The sequence below is a fragment of the Haliotis cracherodii genome, unplaced genomic scaffold (genome assembly GCF_022045235.1).
Source record: "Haliotis cracherodii isolate W230 unplaced genomic scaffold, xgHalCrac1.p SCAF_8, whole genome shotgun sequence".
Classification (NCBI taxonomy): domain Eukaryota; kingdom Metazoa; phylum Mollusca; class Gastropoda; order Lepetellida; family Haliotidae; genus Haliotis; species Haliotis cracherodii.
The window spans coordinates 30,255,757-30,281,285 of NW_027266341.1; the positions used below are offsets into that span (position 1 = coordinate 30,255,757).

The following is a 25,529-nucleotide window of genomic DNA, read 5'->3' on the forward strand; positions in this document are numbered from 1 at the left end:
AGGGTGTTAATGTGCTATTGTGCGATGGTGTTAGGGTGTTAATGTGCTATTGTGCGATGGTGTTAGGGTGTTAATGTGTGATGGTGTTAGGGTGTTAATGTGCTATTGTGCACTGGTGTTAGGGTGTTAATGTGTTACTGTGTGATGGTCTTAGGGTGTTAATGTGTTATTGTGCGATGGTGTTAGGGTGTTATTGTGTGATGGTGTCAAGGTGTTAATGTGTTATTGTGCAATGGTGCTATGGTGTTAATGTATTATTGTGGGATGGTGTAAGGGTGTTAACGTGTTATTTTGTGATGGTGTTAATGTGTTATTGTGTGATGGTGTTAGGGTGTTAATTTGTTATTGTTTGATGTAGGTGTGTTTTGGTGCACTGGTGTTATTGTGTGATGGTATTAATGTGTTTTGGTGTTATTGTTTGATGGTGTTATTGTGTGATTGTGTTGTTGTGGGTTAGTGTTATTGTGTGATGGTGTAACGGTGTTATGGTGTTATTGAGAAATTGTATATTTTTTCCAGGTTGGTTGTTTGAACTACATAAAATTTATATATTCTTTTTCTTCAAAACCTTATATGCATAATTTGCCATATGTGCAATGGCCCTTGAGCACTTTACCACATTGTTTGTGTTTAACGCTGCTCTCAGCAATATTTTTGCTATATGACGGCGGTCTGTAAGTAATTGAGTCTGAAACAGATAATCCAGTGATTGACATCATGAGCATCGATCTATACATTTGTGATACGATGATATGCGTCAACCAAGTCAGCAAGCCTGACCACCCGCCCAATCCCTTTAGTCGCCTCTTACAACAAGCATGGTCGCTATATGATAGTGATCACATGAGAACATAGTATCAGCTGTCACATGGCTGACCTGATCACCTGTTAGTCTGGTCCAGACAGCAATGATCTTGATGTACTGACAATGATATAAACTCACTCACTCACTCACTCACTCACTCACTCACTCACTCATTTGTGTTTTAAGCAACTGAAGAGAATGGTGGATCGCATCCGCAAGTTCCAGATCCTCAACAACCAGATTTTCTCCGTTCTCAACAAATACATGAAGACAAGTGACACGGAGAGTATGCCGGTGGAGCACGTCCGCTGCTTCCCTCCCCCCATTCACCAGTCTCTCGCTACTACCATCTGAAGCACTGGGGAGCCTAGTGGGTGAAGCGTTAGCTCATCATTGAATAGGGTTTGAAGCCCATTCTGGTGGTCCAGCTGTGATATAGCTGGACTGTTACTGAAAGCAGCATGGAAGTAAAGCCCTTACTGACACTGTTAAATAGTATATACTACAGGTAGATAGCACAGGCTTCATTTTCTGGGTCTCTGAACAGTCGGTACTTCCTTATGTCCAATATTAGCAAAGAAACCAGTGTAATAGTTCATTAAAATATGTGTACCTTCAACATCCAAATGTGGAAGTCAGTTTCAGTATTTACAAACTGACCAAAAAATGTGAATCTGAGAAAGTTGCTGATGTTGCAGTTTCTGGGTACAAGATGCTGAACACATGGTTATAGAGAACAAAAATGTGCCATAAATGGTTAATCAGTGTCATTTAATTAATTGATTTTATTAACGGCAAAATTATTAATTACCTGCTTTTCCATGCTTGACATTGTTTCATAACCAGAATTGAAATCTATTATAAAATAATTGATATGACACTATGACTGCATCTGCCCCATGTAGGGAGTGTTCCTGATGGGCTGGGGATGTGTAGAGGTACAGCCTATTGATCATCCTGTACAGAGAGCCAGAGATCTTTGCATTCAGTCTCACAAACATTTTCTTCCAGAACTAAATGGTTCAGTGAGATTGTCTACTGGTTTAAACGTTTGCTCATCACACCGAAGACCCAGGTTCGATTCCCTACATGGTACAGTGTGTGAAGCCCATTTCTGGTGTCCCCTGTCATAATATTGCCCAAATCAGCGTAAAACCATACTCATTCACTCACCCCGAGAATTAACTAATGATCATAGAGTTGTAAGGTCACAGTGATGGACTATTGAACTTTAGGCAGATGCATATTTAATTTGTTCTATGAATTTTATTTTGAAGGAATAGGGTATTTTTTCTTTGCATTTTTTAAGTCAAAATAGTTTGCCCTCAATAAAACTTATTGTGTAGTATATTCCACGTTATCCCAGTTTTGTACATCCTCCTTGAAATCAGGGTTTTGAAGATAATATTCAGCTTATTATCTGCCTAGACACTGTGTAACAATGATAGTGTCTTATACTTCTATTTTAATTGTTTTTCTTTTGAATTTGTCCCTAAGAAATATGATGTTATAGTGATCATATTTGAGTTTTGATTCCTGGTGATTTAAGTTACTATTTTATCATGATTTTAGTTGTCTGAAGTAAAAGTCAACTTGGGCTTGTTAGATATGTCTTAATGATGTTAATGACTTGCCATTTACAGATCTTCGTCTATTTCAGAAGTTTATTTTTATGACATGTATGTGCTTAAATAATTGCATTTGTTACCTTTATTTGTAGCTTGTCTTTGTTTGAGACCCATGCACAGATCTGAAATCAATGTTGTCTTAGACATGCTAAAATATTTCATTAAGACAATAATCCACAAATCAGTGAAGCACATCCATGCATTTGGTTTATATTGTTCAGGCTTTGGATGGATGAATTCATTAAAACAACAGCCGTAAGGGGAGATTACTCTCACTGTAATTTGCATCATTTAATATTGATAATTTGCATATTACTCTCTCCAATGAACTCCAAGGGAGTTTGTTGGTCAGTCATCACCATCATTTTCTTCTATTTTATGTTATGATGATTGCTATTCATCATTGATCTAATTGAACTGTAAAATCTTCAAGTATAAGGTATTTGTTTCTTGTATTTATTCTTGTAATTTATGTACCTTGTTGATTAGTTCTTCATCTTCTTGGTGGAGATGATGGGCACCTAATTTGCAGAGCTATCAGCTTCCTTGTATCACCTCATCTTGTCAGTCATCACTCCTTGGTTGTTGTATCACAGCATCAGTCTGGTAGTGTTCCTGTGGGGGGCCTTGGAGTAGTGTTGTGGAGAAATCGTAGCTTACTTTTCAAAAGCCTGGATTCAATGTGTGAAGCCAATGCTTAGTTTCCCATGCTTGGTTTCTCAATGCTTGGTTTCTCCATGCTTGGTTTACCCATGCCTAGTGTCTCCATGCTTGGTTTCTCTATGCTTGGTTTCTCTATGCTTAGTTTATCCATGCCTGGTTTCTCCATGCTTGGTTTATCTATGCCTAGTTTCTCCATGCTTGGTTTCTCCATGCCTGGTTTCTCCATGTTTGGTTTCTCCATGCCTGGTTTCTCTATGCCTGGTTTCTCAATGCTTGGTTTCTCCATGCTTAGTTTCTCCATGCTTGGTTTACCCATGCCTAGTTTCTCCATGCTTGGTTTCTCCATGCCTTGTTTCTCCATGCCTGGTTTCTCCATGCCTGGTTTCTCCATGCTTAGTTTCTCCATGCCTGGTTTCTCCATGCCTGGTTCCACAATGCTTGGTTTCTCCATGCCTGGTTTCTCCATGCCTGGTTGCTCAATGCCTGGTTTCTCCATGCTTGGTTCCTCAATGCTTGGTTCCTCAATGCCTGGTTCCTCAATGCTTGGTTCCTCAATGCTTGGTTTCTCCATGCTTGGTTTCTCCATGCCTGGTTTCTCCATGCCTAGTTTCTCCATGCCTGTTTCCTCAATGCTTGGTTCCTCAATGCCTGGTTTCTCCATGCTTGGTTCCTCAATGCTTGGTTCCTCAATGCCTGGTTCCTCAATGCTTTGTTCCTCAATGCTTGGTTTCTCCATGCTTGGTTTCTCCATGCCTGGTTTCTCCATGCCTAGTTTCTCCATGCCTAGTTTCTCCATGCTTGGTTCCTCAATGCTTGGTTTCTCCATGCCTGGTTTCTCCATGCTTAGTTTTTAGTTTCTCCATGCCTGGTTTCTCCATGCTTGGTTTCTCCATGCCTGGTTTCTCCATGCCTGGTTCCTCAATGCTTGGTTTCTCCATGCCTGGTTTCTCCATGCTTGGTTCCTCAATGCTTTGTTCCTCAATGCTTGGTTCCTCAATGCTTGGTTTCTCCATGCCTGGTTTCTCCATGCTTGGTTTCTCCATGCCTGGTTTCTCCATGCTTAGTTTCTCCATGCTTAGTTTCCCCAGGCTTGATATGAATGGAACAATGCTTAAACAGCACAACACCCTACCCATTCTCTCACTCACTAGTTTCCCTGTGGTGGGAATAGTCAAGAACAATTCATAGCAACATACTTAGACATGTAGGAACTGACCATCAGGACATCATCAGACATCAAAAGAAGGAGTTTATGGAGTGTTTTCTGCAGCTACATCGCTATACAAATAAAATATCCATATTTTCTCTCTGTGCAAATTAACTGCTCAAATATTGTAGATAGTAGGAGACAGGAAACACTAAGGACAAAACATCTGTGTTATTTTCCCTTGAAATTAAAGTGCTAAGTCTTCCTGTTCAACCCACTCCTAAATACCAATCAAATACTTCATTTACATGTTTCACATTCAATGAGTTTCTCTTGGAGATTTTTGTAGATATGTTTTTTACTGCGTAAAGGTGATTGAGTGGTGCCGACATCACCAGAGGCAAGTGCAATCAAATGTCAGATTTCGGTGTTAGAGAAGTGCTTGGACGTTTTTATATGACGAAACATACCAGTTACCTCATTGATGTTGCTAGTCTGTAAAGTAATTTCCTGTTTGTATTTTACATAAGAATATTGCGTGTCTGTTCATACTGATCAAGATAATTATTGTTATACATGAAAGCCAAGATTAGCCAATCTGGTTATACCTCTGCTGAAAATAACTTTTGCAGAGTTCTGCCCCTTCAGTGTGTCTGGATCTTGGATTTGAAACACAAATTCTGGTTCGTCTGCAGGCAATATGACTGTTTTGTGGATCCAACCAAGGTGGTATTTGTCTATGATCCTGTGATGAGGACCTAAATTTTCAATATCATAACTACTTAAAGACTATTTTCCTGCGAACTTTCCTTTCATTATGCAATGGTAGTATGTTGTGGTTTGTTGCCATTTCACTGATAATCTGGGTGAGTTCATAGCATCAGCTTGCATGATGCATTGTAGAAATGAACCATGTTTGTGCTGCAGACTAAATTTTCTAAGATTGTATTTTGCGATAAGTTTGAATAGACATAGGCAGTTTTAGATCAGTTAGTCTTCTATGCATAGTTGTGTGGTAGCTAGTATCTGTGATAATTCAGACATGTTGACTGGCTCAGGGTGGCGCGGAGGCTTGGTTGTCGGCTGTTGTAGTGTTGCTGTGCTTGTCTTTGTTTCGTTGTATTGCTTTTCACAAGAGCTTACTTTGCTTTCAGTAGATCCAAACACTAGAAAAGATTATGCTGGTAAAATTATGAAAATATCATGAAACAAGATTTTGAACTTGATCATTGGGGTGTTGCTGCCAAATTCACGAAATGTTGGTCGCAATAATGTTTTACTTTTTGTAACAATTAAGTATGGTGATTAAACAGGAATAATAAGTGTTTTTGATGACATATGTGCTGAGTTTACACATCACTTTTCCAAGGTCCGCATATGTAAAAAACCAGATATTTTGGTGTTTTTCTTAGAAATATTCTGCTTGGTCCATGACTGCATTTAAACCACATACACTTGTCTCTTGTTATCCCAATCAAGATGAACCCAACTGTTGGTCATGAAGCCCCAGATGCATGTTCGTTGCAATCCCTTGGGTGATCTCAAAGTAGAGTTGTTCCTGCTTGGGATAACAATAGTCCACTGTTTATATGTATAGATACCTAAGAGGGGTTTGTCTAGGCTTCTTCAGAGGCTGCAGCAAATATCATTAAGAAATCCCAAATTGGTATTAAAACATTCCCTGATCATGTGAAATATAAAATGTTATAAAAAATATGATGGCTTGGTCAGGTCAACTATTTCATTGATGTCAGAACCCATAATGAGAAGAGGCTTTAATGCTTAGTTTTACATTATATGAAGGTAATGTTAACATACATTTTTTAAAAGAGGTAAGAATTCGTAACTTTTATAAAACTCAATCTTGAACAAAATAAAAAAATCCTGATTTTGCTTTTGAAGGGCTCCTATTTTGGAATACTAGATAAATTCCTGACTAGAAATCAATACTTATATTAATCTGTTAAATGCTTAAGTGCTGCTGTATGTATATTTACCGAGTAAGAAAGGAATTATTAATAGGTAGTACACTGTTCTAAAAGCCTATTGTGTAGCAGGTAGTATCACCCAGTATCTCATCATGCTGCAAGATTATGCTATTTCATGTGAACAATTTCAATATTGTACATTTCCTAATGCTGTTTGTACAGTTTTGTTCTGAGTAGAAATCATCCTGAATTCTTTTTCAGAATATCAACATTTTGTAAAGACTTTTTCCTATCAATGAATTTATTAACTATATCATGTAATAAACATTTACCAAATTACTTGTAATTTTGTTGGTACTCAAGGAGTATTCCTGACCATACAAGGATCCCAGAAGCCTGTGTCTCTCATACATTTAGAAGGATATTGTATGGTCAAAATGGCTGCTGAATATGTACAGGATTTAGCTGTGACTGGGAGGAACAGACGGTAACACTGACCAGATGGTCTGAAGCACCACAAGTTGATATGAAGAGTTGTGTCCCTTAACCATGTGAGGATCCACTGGTGGTAGGTTTGAAGCCCTAGATCTGAGTGATAATGATCCTTTGTCAACACCAAGTACTGAATGTCTGTTGCCTTTGTTTGCATTAATAAACCATAATCAGAGCAGAGTTAACCAATCATGTGGGAATTGGTCATCCAATTAAGTATACATGTTGTGATTCTGCACACTTTGCTTAGTGAGAGCGCCAAGCAGGATAACAAGGAGTACCATCTTTTTACGTCTTTCGGAATGACGTGGCTGGGTATCGAACAACCCACCTTTTGCTCTCTGGGCAGATGCTCTATCCATGAGACCACAGAGACAGTCTTCATCTTTGAAAACCTGTGGTGGAGAGTTGAATGGTGGCTTGTATTTCAGGAGCTGCAACTAGATGGAGTTGGATGGGCAGCTTTACTATTGCCATCCTGACATCAGGTTAAATTTATCTATTACAATTGCTGTCCACTGTGTCAGATCAGCATTCCTTGACAGTAGGTCATACACCCTTTGATGTCCTGAAACACACAACTGGAGTCAACCCACTGTGTCCTCTTAAGTTGATGTTTGAAGGTGACAAGACATATTGTACTATAGTCATGTTCTCCTATGCCCAACAGTTACACTACATTACAACACACCTAATAATGGGAAACGCTGTGCGTTGCACGACAAGATTTATTCCCGCAATTGCGTAAACATAAATACATTTGATGTTGCATACCTTAGATCTTACATACAATGAAATGTACACTGTTTGATCACAAATTAACTCGCTGTTGCCCGACACGTAAAACCGGAGGTAAACAACTCCTTTAGAGAAAATACTCTGAAAATCGTGTTCCCTCAACGACTGCAAACAGCAACAGTATTTACAGTATGCATGTGATCTACTGCAGATGTACATGAACACTTGAACCTGGCTGCAGATATAAACCTGCTTAACAATAAACAATTAATACAGACAACAGATTAAAACATTGAAAATGCAATACTTTTCACATAAAGAAATAGAAATAATCTGATGGCTGTGCTTGCACTTAGAGCAAGAATGAACAATTTAAATCTTCTCAACCCTTAAAGGGGCACTGATCTAACGTAATTCCCCGGGACTGGTTGTTTGCCTTTGTTATTGTTTCCCAGTGAGTACCCGGATGTATAGCAGAAATCTAGACTAGTTCGCGACCTCTGCTGCGCCATTCGTAAGTGCATTAGTCACTTTTATGGATACCGGTAGTAATAAGGACGTATGGTCACATTGATCAACAAAATGAAATACAGTTTTCGAGATAATAAGGAAATGTAGGTATCTTTGTGGGTAGCATCGGTAATGGTGACGAAGTTTTGATAAGTCACTTGCTTGGTAATTTTGCGATTTTCGTTTATACTATTTTGACTTGCAACACAAAGTAAATATTTCACCTGAGCATCGCTTTTTTATAGGGTGTATATTATTTTTCTGTCAAAATGTGTAACATATTTATTAAACGTCTAAATATTCAGTTATTTTACAAAGTGACTGAAAAACATTTCCATCTCTATTATCATGATAACGAATTCCAAACATTTTGATGTTTAATGTCATCACCAAGAGACTGTAAATGTTACGTTGAAAAATACATTTCTATGTTGTTTGGCTTCTAATCCTACATAATCTGTTGTGATGTTTGTAAGCCCTTTTGATATTCTTAATCAATCTGGACAGATTTTTTAGTCAAAATGACTAAAATATTTACACATTTTATAAATTCCCTGAGAGAATCACATTTTAAAAATTGACGTAATATATACACGCTTTCAAAGGAAAAGACCTTTGAAAGCAACGTCTATCGCGCACTGAAGAATTTCCCAACCAAGACATAGAGAAACATGAACGAATTATCGGTTCAAATGACGGAAAACAAAATGCAAATACCATAATTACAACCTACCAAATTTATGTGTATAAATTTTAGGCAACTTCCTTGTTCGAGGAATGTACCCGTGAATATCCACACAAAGGCACAATCGTCTGCAGCTGTACAAAGAAACTTATTCGATGTCACGTGTCTCTGTAACAATCAAATATTTTAAAAGATATATATCGTTTCGGGATATTATAACCCAGTTTCCACCTTTGCCGAACTAGGCTGGAATTCCTGGGCTCGATCGTAGCGCCACCAGTGGCTATTTCGAGTTATGTCCCTTCTGTGCCTCTCCTATGGACCAATCAGATTCCACCTCTCGTATCACTTGCATTTGCTTCAAACAAAACGGCGGCGCCCAGTCAAGACGATCTGATGATAATCAAGATCTCTATATTGTGATAAAATGATCGCGAAGTGCATCAAATCACGTGAACACCTTGATTAAAAACATGAAAAGATTTAGAAATTATGTGTTGACAGCGAGTTAGTGGTGCACATGCTTTGCAAATCAACCGAAATCTGCATGACAGTATACGAACCGGATTTCGATTTCGGAGCACGATTTTGATTGGACTATGCATAGACTCGTTAGTCCAGCCAAAATGTAACTCCATAATACCAGCCTCGTTCGGCAAGGGTGGGAACTGGACCTTTATAGTAAGTTAACTCCCTTGCCTCGGGAAGATGAAGAACACTGTTATCTAGTACTATTAACGTTTTATGTCAGATGGAGACACAACATGTTGTACTTTAGCTGTATTGCGACCGCGACAGGATAAATAATGTAAACTATCACGATGGTCACCCAGATGTGTACGGTCAGCTTTCTTTGATACGAGGAGATCAAACACATTGTCCCGCAGTGACTGCTAGTATTACTCCAAAACTTCCTCTAGTATTGATGTTAGAGGGTGACATGACATGTTTTAAATTAAAACTTTTAATATAGCTGTTACCACCTGTACATGCAGACTTGAGTTAATGTTCTTTACAACAAAGACTTGATCACGTTGTTGTGTTTTTAACACCTTTAGTATTTTCTGCTGTCCTATATAACGTATATATACTAGCCACATAAAGAAACTGTGCACGGAGAAAATATAGATATAAGGGCACACCGTCCATATATGATATATAGGTTTGAACACAGCAATTAATGGAGACATTCAAACGCTCATGCACGTGCCATGCGATATGACGTCATTGATGGGCACCTCTGGACGTGCAATGTGTTACTGCACGTGCATCCTGTGCAGCTGTACACAGCATGTGCAACTCGAAATTCGCTGTCACTTTGGAAAGCATGATCTGTGGTCATTCAAAAATTCAAAACTTCTCAGGCGCAGACACAAGCATATCACAAGCAAATCATGCCAAGATTGACAGCTGCACAGCGTCATGAAGCCATTGGAATGAACCGAGCGGGAATGAGGCAACAACAGGTGGCAACACATTTCCAACGCCATCGTAACACGATATCGGCATTGGTGAGGCGTTATCAGAACACAAATGACTTTGCCGACCACCCACGTTCAGGACGTCCCCGAGTAACGACACCAAGACAGGACAGATGGATTCGAGTTACACATCTCCCACACAGGTTCCAAACGGCAGTAACGACGTCCCAGACAATTCCTGGACTGCGCCGTATCCATCCCAACACTGTCAGGAATCGTTTACGTCAGTACGGGATTCGACCACGACGCCCTGCCATACGTCCCATCCTGACACACCGTCATCGAGTCAACCGTCTAAGATGGTGTCGAAATCATGTTCGCCAACCTCGAATATGGTGGAGAAATGTTGTCTTTACAGATGAATCGAGGTTCAACATTTCCCACAGTGACGGGCGCCAACGTGTCTACCGGCGTTTGGGAGAACGTTATGCACGCAACTGTATTGTGGAGTGGAATCGTTTTGGAGGTGGCTCTGTGATGATTTGGGGTGGGATAACAGCACGGCACCGAACCCCTTTGGTGGTTGTTCAGGGCAATCTCACCGGTGTTGGCTACAGAGATCAGATTCTGAGGCCTGTGGTCATTCCTTTCCTGCAACGTCATGGCCCGGGATTGACATTTCAACAGGACACCGCTCGTCCTCACACGGCTAGGGTCGCAATGGATTTCCTTCACCATAACAATGTCATGTTACTACCATGGCCTGCAAATTCTCCAGATCTCTCCCCAATAGAGCATGTGTTGGATGAAATGGAGCGCCGTCTGCGTCGTCTTCCACATCCTCCAGATAACGTCCGTGACTTGGCACAGGATTTGAGGAGGATATGGCAGGCCATTCCCCAGGTCCGATCATTCAGCTGCTACAGCGTCTGCATCATTTTGTTCTTGCTGTGTTGTATTTCAATCCAAAATATATTTTCTGCGTGCACAGTGGGTTCAAATCCCGGTTCGCCCCGATTATGTTTCTAGGTTTGTCAGCACCATACCCGTGCTTGTGGGTTTCACCGAAGTGGTAAACGTCTGGGACCTGCATCACTTCGAGCTTTCCTCCCACATCAAGCTGACACGCCGTGATATAACTGCAATACTGTAAAAAGCGGCGTTAAACCCAACTCACTCACTAACTCACTTCCATGCAAAAGAGACCACAAAAGCAGTCTATTCATGTTGACACCAACGCCTGCACGTTCACGTCCTGAGAAAAGTCTTCAACAATGTCAGGTTTTTATTACGCAACCTGCAAAGGATTCTGTGATTACCATTTGCGTAAATTCTTCGCCATATTTCATTTCTATATCCTTGGCAAACTTTGTCCAAGACTGTTCAAAAACTTTCAAGAAACTTTCCCTCATATCTCTTATGTTAAAACTTTCCTCCTCGGCTGATTGGGGTGTGTCACTGATTTGGAAAAAATGCTAACTCTTTGTTGATTTTGCAAGCCGTGTGGTTCGAATGTCATAGTAACTTTCTGAGATATAGATAATATGTACAAGCACACTGGCACAGGCATCATAGATCGAAGAGTGGGCAAACCGAACAGCATCTCCGAGTGAAAAGAATGTTCTGCTTCGTACATTTCTAAACGTGAACCCGTGAAGATGCGGGGTAGAGTAGATCTTCAGCAACCCACGCTTGTCGTAAAAGGCGACTAACGGGATCGGGTGGTCAGGCTTGTTCACTTGGTTGATGCATGTCATTGTATCCCAATTGCGTGGATCTATGCCCATGATATTAATCACTGGATTGTCTGGTCCAGACTCGATTATATACAGACCGCCGTCATATAGCTGGAATATTGCTGAGTGCGGCGTTAAACAAACAAACAAACAACCAACCTGTACGTGAAGCTATTGGAACAATTCCAACACGGTACTGACCACATTGTCCCGTGCCGTGTCCTTTCCTGCCGATTCCAGTTAGGCCAAATCTAACTTCACCTCACACAGCAGCATAAGAACCAATGTAGCTGATCGGTCAGTTTTTGATCTCAGCAGTAAGCTCTTATGTTCTACCCTAAGATAAAACAGTGGTTCATTGAAAACGTTCTTCATATGTTTGGGAAAAGATGAAAAGTCAAAAACTATTTTACAAGTAAATGGAAATCCAAACAGAATCGACGTCCACACAGGACAAGAACAGGTTCACTCAGACAGGTGGGATCATCTGTCGATAATCCAACCGATCTTAACATATCATCTATGATCTGAAATACTCTAGGTGCTGAACACAAGAAGCTATCCAAGTCAAACTGATCAATCCTGTCAACAAAGGCAAGCTTGTACCCGTTTCTTCTGTACTGTGAACCCAACATAAGAGCTGTCGTGGTTTTCCCTTCTCCTGAGACCGCCTCCGTGGTAGAGCGTCCGCCCGGAGAGCGGAAGGTCCAGGGTTCGATCCCGGGCCGCGTCATACAAAAAGACGTTAAAAGATTGTACTTGTTGTTACCCTGTCTGGCGCTCGGCATTAAGGGGCTAAAACAAGGACTGGTCGGCTCGGAGTCAGTATACTGTGTCTGAGTGGGGTATTCATGTTAAACTGCGGCATGGTATCTCAGTGAGCTAGCACTATAAATCGGCATCAGTCCGGACTAGTACAAGCAGCCACACACACACATACACGTGCATGCACGTCGCTATATAAGTGCAATAATCTTGGACTCGACGTTAAACCCAATTTCACCTCACCTCACCTCACCCTTCTCCTGAAGCACCACAGATGGTGACATGGCCAAATTGCTCCAGCTTCGTTTTCACACTTCTGAAGGTTTCTGCTTCAGCAAAGACTTCTTTTGCGGCACTTAATTTTATGTCAAGGGTCGCAAGAAATCATTATATATTATCATCGGAAAAAGTAACTGCGCTTCATATAAAGTGATGTAAATGTTATGATATTGAAAATGACAACATAATATTTGGTCATTCGTCTCATCAGTGTTTTATCTCAACAAAGTCATTAACAAACGCCATACCTGATAACTGGAGACCGCCCTATTAAATTTTACGCGGGCAGATATTTTGATGTATTAAATGTATATTAAGTCAAAACTACAATAGTTGTTTTATGTATACAAGTACGGTCTATACATATGTACAATGTACAAGGCTGCAGAATTACAGGTGTGGCACAAGGGCCAGCTGTCCGGTATACACATTTATTCTCCAAGATATACCCTGTGAGTGATAAACTGATGTACGGCTGTTGTAAGTGCAGATTCTGCCCCGAAATTTGTAAGTAATACATTGCATATGCATGCATGATATGTTTATTTATGGCAGGAGTGTAATTTATTATATTGTTCGTTTAAAGCAAGAATTATTTGAGAGATACCACCATGTTGTGATGTGCGCATGTATCACCGTATTTACCATATTTTTGGATGATTACGGATTGAGTTTCTTTTGTGACAAGCTGGCTGTGTTTGGTACAAGAGGACATGCAAGTAAGTTTGTTGTTTTGGATGGTTTCAGCTTGAATGTACTTCGAATGGTATACTCGTCACGCCGAAGACCCGGGTTCGATTCCCGACATGGGTACAATGTGTGAAGCACATTTCTGATGTCCCCCGCCGCGATATTGCTGGAATATTGTTAAAAGCGGCGTAAAACCATACTCGCTCACTCACTCACATGCTATACCTAGAACATTGACTGTTTGGATACATCGTGTCACTGAATAAAGCTGTGTGTGAGAAAATGGCAGAATCTGATATTTATTGACTTTGAAACCTATACTTTGTTTATTGGGATAATCTTGGAATGCATGCGTTGTTTTCATGTGCCCAAACGATTCAGTGGATTTCCGGTATACTCCTACTAGCGTGAATCAAGACAATGGAAGTAAAGTCTTCGATAGTCGTAGAAGTTGAAAAGAACATGAAGGCATTATTTGTTTATGGTAACGTCTTTATTGTTTTGTAACGACGTGAAATGGCTACATGTGGCCCTTCATCAGGATGTCAATCACTGGATAATCTGGTCCAGAATCAATTATTTACAGACCGCAGCCATGTAGATGAAGTATATTTTTTTCCAGAGAGATTATCCATTCAAAAATGTACAATAAATTACTGACAGTATCTCTAACTCATAAGTACCTTCCAAAGTCGGGGACGGATCAGGAGGGATATCATAGTATCAACAAATAACCATAAAGTAACTGCCAAAGTTTTTTTCTGTCTCTAAATTTATTTCTGGGGTGACCATCACGTGATTTTATCGAATCTTGAAATGCATTCCTAAAGGTGATATCAGTTGTGTTTCAGGTTATACCACATAAGTATGGAACAGTGTCACTGATAGTAACTTTTATCTAAAAGGTATGAATTATTTTCAGTCAATATGCAATGATGTTGTCACCCCATAAACAAGGTATCAGTTACAACCAAACTACACAAAGAGTGAGTGAGTGAGTAGGTGAGTGAGTTGGGTTTAACGCCGCTTTTAACAGTATTCCAGTTATATCACGGCGTGTCAGCTTAATGTGGGAGGAAAAAGCCCGAAGTGATGCAGGTATTAGACGTTCACACTTCGGTGAAACCCACAAGCACGGGTATGGTGCTGACAAACCTAGAAACATAATCGGGGCGTACCGGGATTCGAACCCACAATCATAGGTTTCTGGCGGATTCAAGGGACGCAACTCTGCACAGCGAATCAGCCATCCGTGCCCCACTACACAAAGATATGCTTTAAGATTTTGAGTCCTGCTGCCAACTGTATTTGGTGTGACTAAAGATTCATTTAGGAGACAATAAAAAGGCAAACGCTTTGGTCGAAGCAAACACATGGTGTGAAGTGGCATTTGTTGAGTCCTTTGCTGTGAGTGGGTTGTCGACCCTAATTACGGAGACTCCGATAATAGCACAAACATATTTTTCTCTCATCGTAATACGCCACTTTTTGACAGGCACCGAAAGTATGCAGCACAGCTGCTTTGTAAGAGAAGGTAAAATCGGTTCTAATCATTTAAATTGATGGATGATTTTAAGAATACAATTAACTAAAACTTTAATTTCAAATGAAAAATGATGCTGATGACAGTTTTAGTAAAATGTGAAGATAGCTACCAAACGTGGAGAATAGATGGTTAGAACCAGATTAAACAGATTAGAAATGCCATTTAAGAAAGAGTGTGAGAGTGTTTTTTGCATGTGTGCGTGCGTGCGTGCCTACGTGTGTGTTGGGGTGGGTGGTACTGTGATGGGAACAGCCTTTTCGTGTAAACCTTCATAGCGTTTCATAAACACAAGCTTATGATGTACTAAGAGACTGAATGCTGGGAGCAACATGTTGCTCTGACGCCTGTCTACAACTAAAACATATATTTGACAGCTTTTCTTCTTTGAAAACATGCGCTAGAATATAGGTTCATAATGTAATGTGAGCAGCTTTTATTCCTTGAGCTACCACCATACGTAGGCGGTACGGGCAGCCATGCTATTGCCGTCTTGACCTCACGATAGGCAGGACGAAGCGAACTATCACAATTGCTATCCACTGCGTCAGGTCAGCATTCCTTGACACCAGGAGGTCAAACACTCTTTGATGGCCGTGACTAGCTGCGACCACAATTGGAGTCAAACCACTTTCTCCACCTAAGTTGATGTTGGAGGGTGACAAGACATGTTGTACTATAGCTGTGTTACCTCCAATACAGGCAAAATGAATTAAGCTATTACCAAGGTTATCCCGTAGTGTCAGATTAGCCTCCTTTGATACAAGGAGATCAAACACACTTTTGAGCCCTTTACAAGCTGCTATCATGACAGGTGTACGTCTAACATGTCCTCTGGTATTGATGTTAGAAGGGGACAACACATGTTGCACAATAGTTGTGTTACCACCACAGCAGGCGTGATGAAGTAAACTATTACCATGGTCATCCACCAGTGTCAGGTCGGCCTTCTTTGACACGAGGTGATCAAACACACTTTGGTGTCCTTGACAAGCTGCTATCATGACTGGTGTATATCCATACTGTCCTGTAGTATTGATGTTAGAAGGTGACAACACATGTTCTACTATAGCTGTGTTACCACCAGCACAGGCATGATGAAGTAAACTGTCTCCATGGTCATCCACCAGTGTCAGGTCAGCCTTCTTTGACACGAGGAGATCAAACACACTTTGTAGTCCTTTACGAGCTGCTATCATGACTGGTGTAAGTTTATACTGTCCTCTAGTATTGATGTTAGAAGGTGACAAGACATGTTCTACTATAGCTGTGTTACCACCATCACAGGCATGATGAAGTAAACTGTCTCCATGGTAATCCACCAGTGTCAGGTCAGCCTTCTTTGATACGAGGAGATCAAACATACTTTGTAGTCCTTTACGAGCTGCTATCATGACTGGTGTAAGTCCAAAGGGTCCTCTAGTATTGATGTTAGAAGGGGACAAGACATGTTGTACTATAGCTGTGTTACCACCTTCACAGGCACGACTAAGTAAACTGTCTCCATGGTCATCCACCAGTGTCAGGTCAGCCTTCTCTGACACGAGGAGATCAAACACACTTTTAAGTCCTTTACGAGCTGCTATCATGACTGGTGTATATCCATACTGTCCAGTAGTATTGATGTTAGAAGGTGACAACACATGTTCTACTATAGCTCTGTTACCACTATTACAGGCAAGATGAAGTAAACTGTCTCCATGGTCATCCACCAGTGTCAGGTCAGCCTTCTTTGACACGAGGAGATCAAACACACTTTGTAGTCCTTTACGAGCTGCTATCATGACTGGTGTAAGTTTATACTGTCCTCTAGTATTGATGTTAGAAGGTGACAACACATGTTCTACTATAGCTGTGTTACCACCATCACAGGCATGATGAAGTAAACTGTCTCCATGGTAATCCACCAGTGTCAGGTCAGCCTTCTTTGATACGAGGAGATCAAACACACTTTTAAGTCCTTTACGAGCTGCTATCATGACTGGTGTAAGTCCAAAGGGTCCTCTAGTATTGATGTTAGAAGGGGACAAGACATGTTGTACTATAGCTGTGTTACCACCTCCACAGGCACGACTAAGTAAACTGTCTCCATGGTCATCCACCAGTGTCAGGTCAGCCTTCTCTGACACGAGGAGATCAAACACAATTTGGTGTCCTGCTGTTGCTGCTACCATGACTGGTGTAAATCCATACTGTCCTCTAGTATTGATGTCAGAAGGTGACAACACATGTTGTACTATAGCTGCGTTACCACCTTCACAGGCAAGACGAAGTAAACTATTACCATGGTTATCCACCAGTGTCAAATCAGCCTTCTTTGACACGAGGAGATCAAACACACTTTGGTGTCCCACTACAGCTGCTATCATGACTGGTGTTCGTCTATACTGTCCTCTAGTATTGATGTTAGAAGGTGACAACACATGTTCTACTATAGCTGTGTTACCACCTTTACAGGCAAGATGAAGTAAACTATTAACATGGCCATCCACCAGTGTCAGGTCAGCCTTCTTTGACACGAGGAGATCAAACACACTTTGGTGTCCGTGACCAGCTGCTATCATGACTGGTGTAAGTCTATGCTGTCCTTTAGTATTGATGTTAGAAGGTGACAACACATGTTGTACTATAGCTGTGTTACCACCAGCACAGGCATGATGAAGTAAACTGTCACCATGGTCATCCACCAGTGTCAGGTCAGCCTTCTTTGACACGAGGAGATCAAACACACTTTGTAGTCCTTTACGAGCTGCTATCATGACTGGTGTAAGTTCATACTGTCCTCTAGTATTGATGTTAGAATGTGACAAGACATGTTGTACCATAGCTGTGTTACCACCACCACAGGCATAATGAAGTAAACTGTCACCATGGTCATCCACCAGTGTCAGGTCAGCCTTCTTTGACACGAGGAGATCAAACACACTTTTGTGCCCTTGACAAGCTGCTACCATGACAGGTGTATGTCCATCTTGTCCTCTAGTATTGATGATAGAAGGTGACAACACATGTTGTACTATAACTGTGTTACCTCCAATACAGGCATGATGAAGTAAACTGTCACCATGGACATCCACCAGCGTCAGGTCAGCCTTCTTTGACACGAGGAGATCAAATACACGTTTGTGCCCTTGACAAGCTGCTACCATGACAGGTGTATGTTCATCTTGTCCTCTAGTATTGATGATAGAAGGTGACAACACATGTTGTACTATAACTGTGTTACCTCCAATACAGGCATGATGAAGTAAACTGTCACCATGGACATCCACCAGCGTCAGGTCAGCCTTCTTTGACACAAGGAGATCAAACACACTTTGGTGTCCATGACAAGCTGCTACCATGACTGGTGTAAGTCCATACTCTCCTCTGCTATTGATGTTAGAAGATGACAGGATATCTCGTACTACAGCAATGTTACCACCTAAACATGCACAGTGTACTGTTGCATTCCCGGACTTGTCCGTTTTGTTCTTGTTTGATATTGATTGCAAAATCTGGTAACAGTCATTTGATCCTGCCTGTGCTGCTTCCATGAGTGGAGTCTTACCTTCATCATCATCTACAGAGTTCATTACAACAGTCTGAAAGAGGTCGCTATTGTGTTCTTTTAACACATTTAGTATCTTCTGCTGTCCTGTCCTGCACGCTTTATGTATGATGGTTTTGTAATTTTCAGCAGTAGTGACTGTATCGCCACCCTCTTCTAATAGATAAAGAAGTGTTTCAGAACTTCCATGGCAAGCAGACAGCAAAAGCAATCTATTCATGGTGATACCATGGACTGGATGTTCACATCTAGAGAAAAGCCACTTTAACAATGCCACGTTGTTTTTAAAAACACAACCTGCAAAGGATTCTATGATTTCTCTTTGCGTAAATTCTTCGCCAGTTTTCTTTTCTATATATTTGGACAACTTTGAACTATGTCCAAGTACAGTCCAGAATAGGAAACTGTGGCCCATTTCTCTTTTGTGAAACCAATTTTCTTCCATGGATTCATCAGGTTGAAGTTTTTCAAGAAGTTGAAGAACTATTTGGTCTTGTTGGAGAATGGGGTGTGTCACTGATTTGGAAAAATGCCCATCTTTTATTGACTTTGCAAACCGTGTGGTTAGAATGTCATAGTAACTTTCTGAGATGTAGATGACATGAAGGTGTTCATCAATCTCAGTTTCTGGTGCTGGCTGGGGTTGCACTCTCTCATATATGAAGTTGTCACTGCAGTGAGTCAGCACAAATGTTGGACTGATCTTGTACAACGCACAAGCACAGGCATCATGGATCGAAGAGTGGGCAAATCCAACGGTATCTCCATGTGTGAAGTATGTTCCTCTGAAGCTCTTTGATGCTTCGTACATTCCTGCATATGAAGCTATTGGGAACAATTCTAACACATTTCTAATCATATTGTCAAGTACCTGGTCCTTTCCTGCTGATTCCAGCTTTGCCAAATCTAACTTCTCACACAGTAGCATAAGAACCAATATGGCAGATCGATCAGTTTTTGATCCCAGTAAGCTTTTAAGTTCTAATCTAAGATAAAACAGTGGTTCCTTGAAAAAGTTCATCTTATGTTTGGAAAAGGATGGATTTTCAAAAAATAGTTTACAAGTAAGTGGAAATCCAAACACAGAATCGGAATCCCACAGGTCGCCTTGTAGCATGTCTTCATAATCTGTGTCATTTTCATTGTGGAGGTTTCTGTGTTTCTCAAATATTGCTTTCTTCTCTTCTTGAGTATATCTGTGTTTCGTTTGTGTTGTTATATCCACCACTGTTTGTCCCTTGAACAACGAGAACCCCTCATACTGCATCTGATCAAGCCCAACTTGGAAGTTGTAGGTCTTGGAGGTAAACACAACACAGATATCCTTCGAAGGTAGTTGTGCTGGGTCCGAAGCTCCAGCACTCTCCTTTTCTCCTCCTTTCTTAGCTTGATGATTTCTGAGTGAATGTTGTTTCCCTAAAGCCTTCTTGCATCGCTGTAAGTGAGGAACAAGCTTACTCAGACAGGGTTTCAGCTGGGAAACATCTGTGGATAGTCCAACCGATCCAAACATATCATCTATGATCAGAAATACTCTAGGTGCTGAACTCAAGAAGCTATCCAAGTCAAATTGATCAATCCTGTCCACAAGAGCAAGCTTGTACCCGTTTCTTCTGTAATGTGAACCCAACATAAGAGCTGTCGTGGTTTTCCCTTCTCCTGAAGCACCACAGATGGTGACATGGCCAAGTTCCTCCAGCTTTCTTTTTGCAGTTCTGAAGGCTTCTGCTTCAACAAAGACTTCTTCTGCATCACTTATTTGTAGGTCAAGGGTAGCTTGAAATGAAAACAGAAAATCATTATATCTTTCATGCATGTGATACAATTAGAGATGCTAATGCTGTGTCGTTTTCAGACTACTTTGTTATAAATAATAGGAAGGGACTACCATATGAGAAAGTGTTTTGGTAAGAGAGTGTTCGGCAATCCCCAAATCCTAAAGTAGGCAACAGCGACCACCAGGACAATCCCATAATCCCACATGGTGCCTGACTCGCAAGATGCTTTAAGTACTATCGGTATTCTACAGAAGGATTGTTCCACGAATCCACTCCAAACCCACAGTAGACATAACAAATGAATATCTCTAGACAAAATAAGTAAGCTCATATACATATTAGTTTCTGGAAAAAGCAATTGATTTTTGTAATTTTCATTGCTTGGAAGAACATTTAAAATTTGTTTGTCTATTAAATGGTGTTATGACCACAATCACATTATTTAACAAACATCGACCCCATTTTGACTGAAATAATACTTTGATATATCCTTGCATCTCCCAAACAGATTGAATATTTATCTATGTTTTCTTTATGTTTTTCTTCACTATTCATAAATTTATAATATTGTTTCTCAAGTTCCTTTTTCTTCGCCTGTTTTGAGACACATTCTTGAACACAGCTGATCATGAATTGTTTCTAAATATACACAAATCATACTCACTATCTATTCATGTTTTATACAGTTTACGATATTGTCTTGTTCATACAGATGTCACGCAAAGATGGCACAATGTTCTTCCAAGCTTGAAGAAATATCTTTCAATTTTCTGTTACAAACACAAAGACAACCCCTGCTATTGTATGCCCCGTCGTCACTCAGTACAGTCGAAGGAATGGTCGAAGGAATACTTAAAGCAAAATGTTCACTTACGTGTACATATGACGCACCAGACATGAAGGTGAAAATATCTATTAGTATGTAGGTTTGAAATGTTGGCGGTTCATTATGTAAACTACATGTCTTGTGTCTGGATCTAATAATTACAGGGGGCGTCTCTATCGTTGACCAAAGCACCTTTCACCAGTTATTCAAATATGAACCATAACATTACCAATTTAGGTCACAACTTTATATCAGTTATGCATGTTGTCGAAGCGTATGTCACAAAATGGACCAATAGAGATGAACCTTTTGAATGTCAAACAGAGTGTGTAAATTCGGTGTGCGTGTTGTCAAATATAGAATGCACAAATTGAAAACCCATTAAACCTAGTCTGTCCCAGTCAGCTGTCATCCAAAGTCCGGATGCCCTACATGAAACATTAGTACTTGTTCCCACTGACAAGGCCGCCAATAATGTTACCGCAATATGTAAGCATCCCGTCATTTCTTGTTAGATCAGAGAACTTAGTAAACATATATAACACTACATATAAGACCAGTATGTCCACTGGGGAAGAAAGTTCCTAAAACCACACAACAGAAGCATCAACTTCTGGCTTGACTCTAGAACTTGAAAATAAGTCCATTCAGCTTTTGTACTGGATTCCAAAGGTCCATAAACATCTGTATAGAGTATATTCAGTTACATTCATTGAATATATTCTGTAAACCTTGATGTAAACTTAGGTATGCAAGTCTGCTGGGACGTTATATCCACTAAGTGAATCAGATATACTGGTACAATAGAAGTTGGCTAGGGGATGATTTTTAAAATTAAAACATACTGTCGTTTTCAGCAGTAACGTGGTATAGGACACTGTTTCATGGGGCGATAAGAAAGCGGCCCCTCTCTCATTCCAGACACTCTCTCATACAGCGCCATGGTCTGATCACTAAGTCTATCAAGTTCTGCACGTTAAGGGTAATCGAGATGTTGTGACATTGTCAAGTTGAAAAACAGACATTCAATTTATGATGAAATTGACATTAGATCATAAATTACATATATAGAATAATAAACGACCTATGAGGAATTACCGATTATATGTCCCGAGTGAATAAATGGTGTTCTTACAACATTCTTTCACGGGGTAAAGATAATCTGTAATTCCGAGTTTCGAGTAGGTTATTCTCTTTATTACTAATTGTCATTTTAAGAGATTTTTCAGATCGTAATGAAATGAATTTGTGACGTTAACAATGGATGACGTCATATGGCTTTAATTGACGAATTAACATTGAGAATCGCTTAAATGCACATGTGCAAATATGGGAAAGTAATTACACGACGATACAACCATTATGGGTAATATTTATATGTCATAGAACAGTTTACTTCTAGATTATAAATTATTATATGTTTTCTTTCCATACGTATTAGCTCCAATACAAAACTAGAATAACCTGAATCATGGCTGACATTGCCTACCTTCACCAACAGTCCCTGCAGGGGTCGGTCCAGTAAATATGTTCTGCGTCCCGACCACAGTGACGGCTTGAGGGACTCCGCCTGAAAACAGTCCACAACGGTAAGGGATTTAACTGAATAAAGTATAGTTTGACAGACAAAAACAAATTCAACAAAGAATTGACTCCGTCCTGGTACTATGGAAAAAATCCTCTTTTCAACAGGATAGCATTCAAATAATCTTTCTAATCAGCACCAAAATTCAGACTGTACTGCCTAGAGTGTGATCAAGCTACCGGTATTTGATAATTGTGACAGCAGTATATTTTAGGAGAGAAATAACACCATATATAATGGAATTCAGTTGTTGTTAATATTAACACGTCTCATCATTATCATGATGAACTACGTTTCTGACCCTGCGGGAGTGCATATATACAAAAGGCTGTGAAGTACTGTTGGTTATCTTTTAGACATTTGTGAAGGCCAAAACTAAGGTTGTGACAACAATTTTACCATCGTTCAATATTAGTTACCTAAGTTTTGATACAGCGAATTCCCGAGAGTCAGAACAGCACCCAACTGAATGTTTACTGCCCATATACTCATATAAAACAGTTCAGGGTTACTGGTATTTGTCATAAACTGCTATGAATATCATTTGTCATATCTTTTTCGACTGAAATTACTTTTAGCACTTTGGTATACAGATCTGGGAAAATATAGTGATTTACATAAGTGTGGTGTATTAGGGGTATATTGAAAAGGGACCAACAATTTGTGACTCTCATGAAGTGGCAGGACATCACTGGTGGGTGCTACAATGTATCGGACATTGTGACCCAGTCTATGCCTACGTTAATGGCACGTCAATAGTAGTGTAACACATACAAAGGAGTCATGGCTACATCGTAAATGCCTATCGAAGTCTCAGAATGCCTTCTAATGACAGACCAAATCAATAAATAGTAGAACAAATGTTTCTTTCATCATATGATTATACTGCCGTTATTTACAAGCAGTGAAAGGAAAACTTTTCATAACTACTTGAAGATCCGGGGTAGAATAGGACTTCAGCAACCCATGCTTGTCGTAAAAAGGCGATTTTGCTTGGCATAAGAGATGACTAACGGGATCGCGTGGTCAGACTCGCTGACTTGGTTGATGCATGTCATATTATCTCAAATGCATGGATCGATGCTCATGATATCAATCACTGGATTGTCCATTCTCGATTATTTACAGACTGCCGTCATATAGCTAGAATATTGCTGAGTGTGGCATTAAACAACAAACAAACATGCAAACAAACAAATAAAACTTCTACATACAGACACAATAACATACCATCAACATGCTAATAAGTACCGATCATTTCTAATATGAAGCCCCATGTAATACATGATTAATATATAGACCTGTGATTCTTCCATGTCACTCTACATGGATTCAATATGCTCATAGTCTATATCTTTGTATGAACACCACTATTTTCTATGGTCAGGTGTATTTGTTATAAAACAAATCATATTGTCATCATTTTGGCACTCCCCAAACACGAAGTCTGGCACAGGATCATAAGCAAACATCTCAAACTCAAGTAAACAATTCTTCTTCAATCTGACCTTAGCGTCATAGGTCAGTGACCCATATGCCTGTCTCAGTGCTCATTGAGTTGTGATTGGCTTCATGGGCAAGCACGCAATTGGGATACGTTGACGAACCCGGAAGTGTTATTGTGGAGATTTCTGGACATTGTAGGTCATTAGGTCCCTATGGTTGTCATAACATATTGTGTGAGTGAATATTGATCTACGCCACACCAAACCATTTGAATTATACCGCGGAGGTCTGTCAATAATTGAGGCTGGAGCTGTTACAAAATCCCCGATTTGATGCAAGCAACATGCAATATACAATAACAAGAAGAGTGTGGGATCTAGTTAATAGTGTTGAAGAGTCTCAGAGCCTTTTCAACGTATTGTCAATGTGGGTTTGATTCACGCTAGTATCTCAGACTACAGTGATCTTCAATAGGCTGATGTTCTCGGGCAATAATATAGACAACCTGATTTCGCGGTCGGGTAGCCTACTGGTTAAAGTGTCACGCCGAAGCTCTGACATGAATACAATGTGTGAAGCCCATTTCTGGTGTCCCAAAGAGAAAGTGTTCGATAGGTATGTTACAAAGGCTAGGCGACAATACGTAGAAAAGGCTATAGATGATATTGAAAAGATTTGCGATACAGAACAAGTTGACTTCTAGGAGAACATTGGAAATAAAGTGTTGGTAAATGTCACATATCAAAAGCAGAAGTAAGGATATTAAGCGCACATTACTACAAACGAAAATGAAAAATACTTTAGGTTTATTACATTTATTACAGTCGGTAATATTTCACATCAATTTAAATGGCATTATATTACAAACTGATCAATCAGAATGTTTTAACGATGACAAACATGCCATTCAAAAGTTGGAAGTTGCATTCTTGATTACATTAGGTAAATGAAACATCAATTTGCAAGCATTATCTGAGAGAGTGTTATCAGATGGTAGTAATTGTCACCAGTACAAGATCATACTGTGGTGTACATGGTCAGTGGATATTTCTCCAGTTAGCCATGTACATGTCGCGTACGCGTTGATTGTTATACGCGATTGGTACGCCAATATGTTTAATACATTTTAAATGTACATGTTCCAAGAGTATTGGTTTCTCAAAGCTCCTATTTCTGTACAATTTAATATAGACTGAACCATTTGGTGAAAAACGGTTAAGCTGACAATAGTTAAGCAGTTCTAAAAGTCTTTTTTTGTTTGAAACACTGTTTACATGACCCTCGATGCCTGATGTGAACACAAAAACATGGGTT

The 25,529-nt window shown here is 40.0% G+C and overlaps 3 protein-coding genes across 4 annotated transcripts in view; 1 reads left to right on the plus strand and 2 right to left on the minus strand.

Annotated features, from left to right (window-relative positions):
• The window catches only part of LOC139450740 (cytoplasmic FMR1-interacting protein-like), a 51,603-nt gene extending 45,126 nt beyond the window's left edge, over positions 1–6,477 (plus strand). For both annotated transcript variants that reach the window (XM_071232556.1, XM_071232557.1), the window contains one exon: positions 992–6,477. In XM_071232556.1, coding sequence (XP_071088657.1) covers positions 992–1,159 — 168 coding nt within the window. In that variant the 3' untranslated portion in view covers positions 1,160–6,477. The remainder of the gene's footprint in view (positions 1–991) is intronic.
• Positions 3,131–3,892, minus strand: LOC139450929 (uncharacterized). The gene has a single exon (XM_071232753.1). The coding sequence runs from the start codon at positions 3,890–3,892 to the stop codon at positions 3,131–3,133; it is 762 nt and encodes a 253-aa protein (XP_071088854.1).
• A 2,853-nt stretch (positions 6,478–9,330) lies between the features above and the next one.
• Positions 9,331–25,529, minus strand: part of LOC139450930 (uncharacterized) — a 39,793-nt gene continuing 23,594 nt past the window's right edge. Inside the window, exons 8-10 of the mRNA XM_071232754.1 lie at positions 22,674–22,754; positions 15,615–20,356; positions 9,331–9,486 (exon numbers count right to left, since the gene is read on the minus strand). Coding sequence (XP_071088855.1) covers positions 9,331–9,486; positions 15,615–20,356; positions 22,674–22,754 — 4,979 coding nt within the window. The remainder of the gene's footprint in view (positions 9,487–15,614; positions 20,357–22,673; positions 22,755–25,529) is intronic.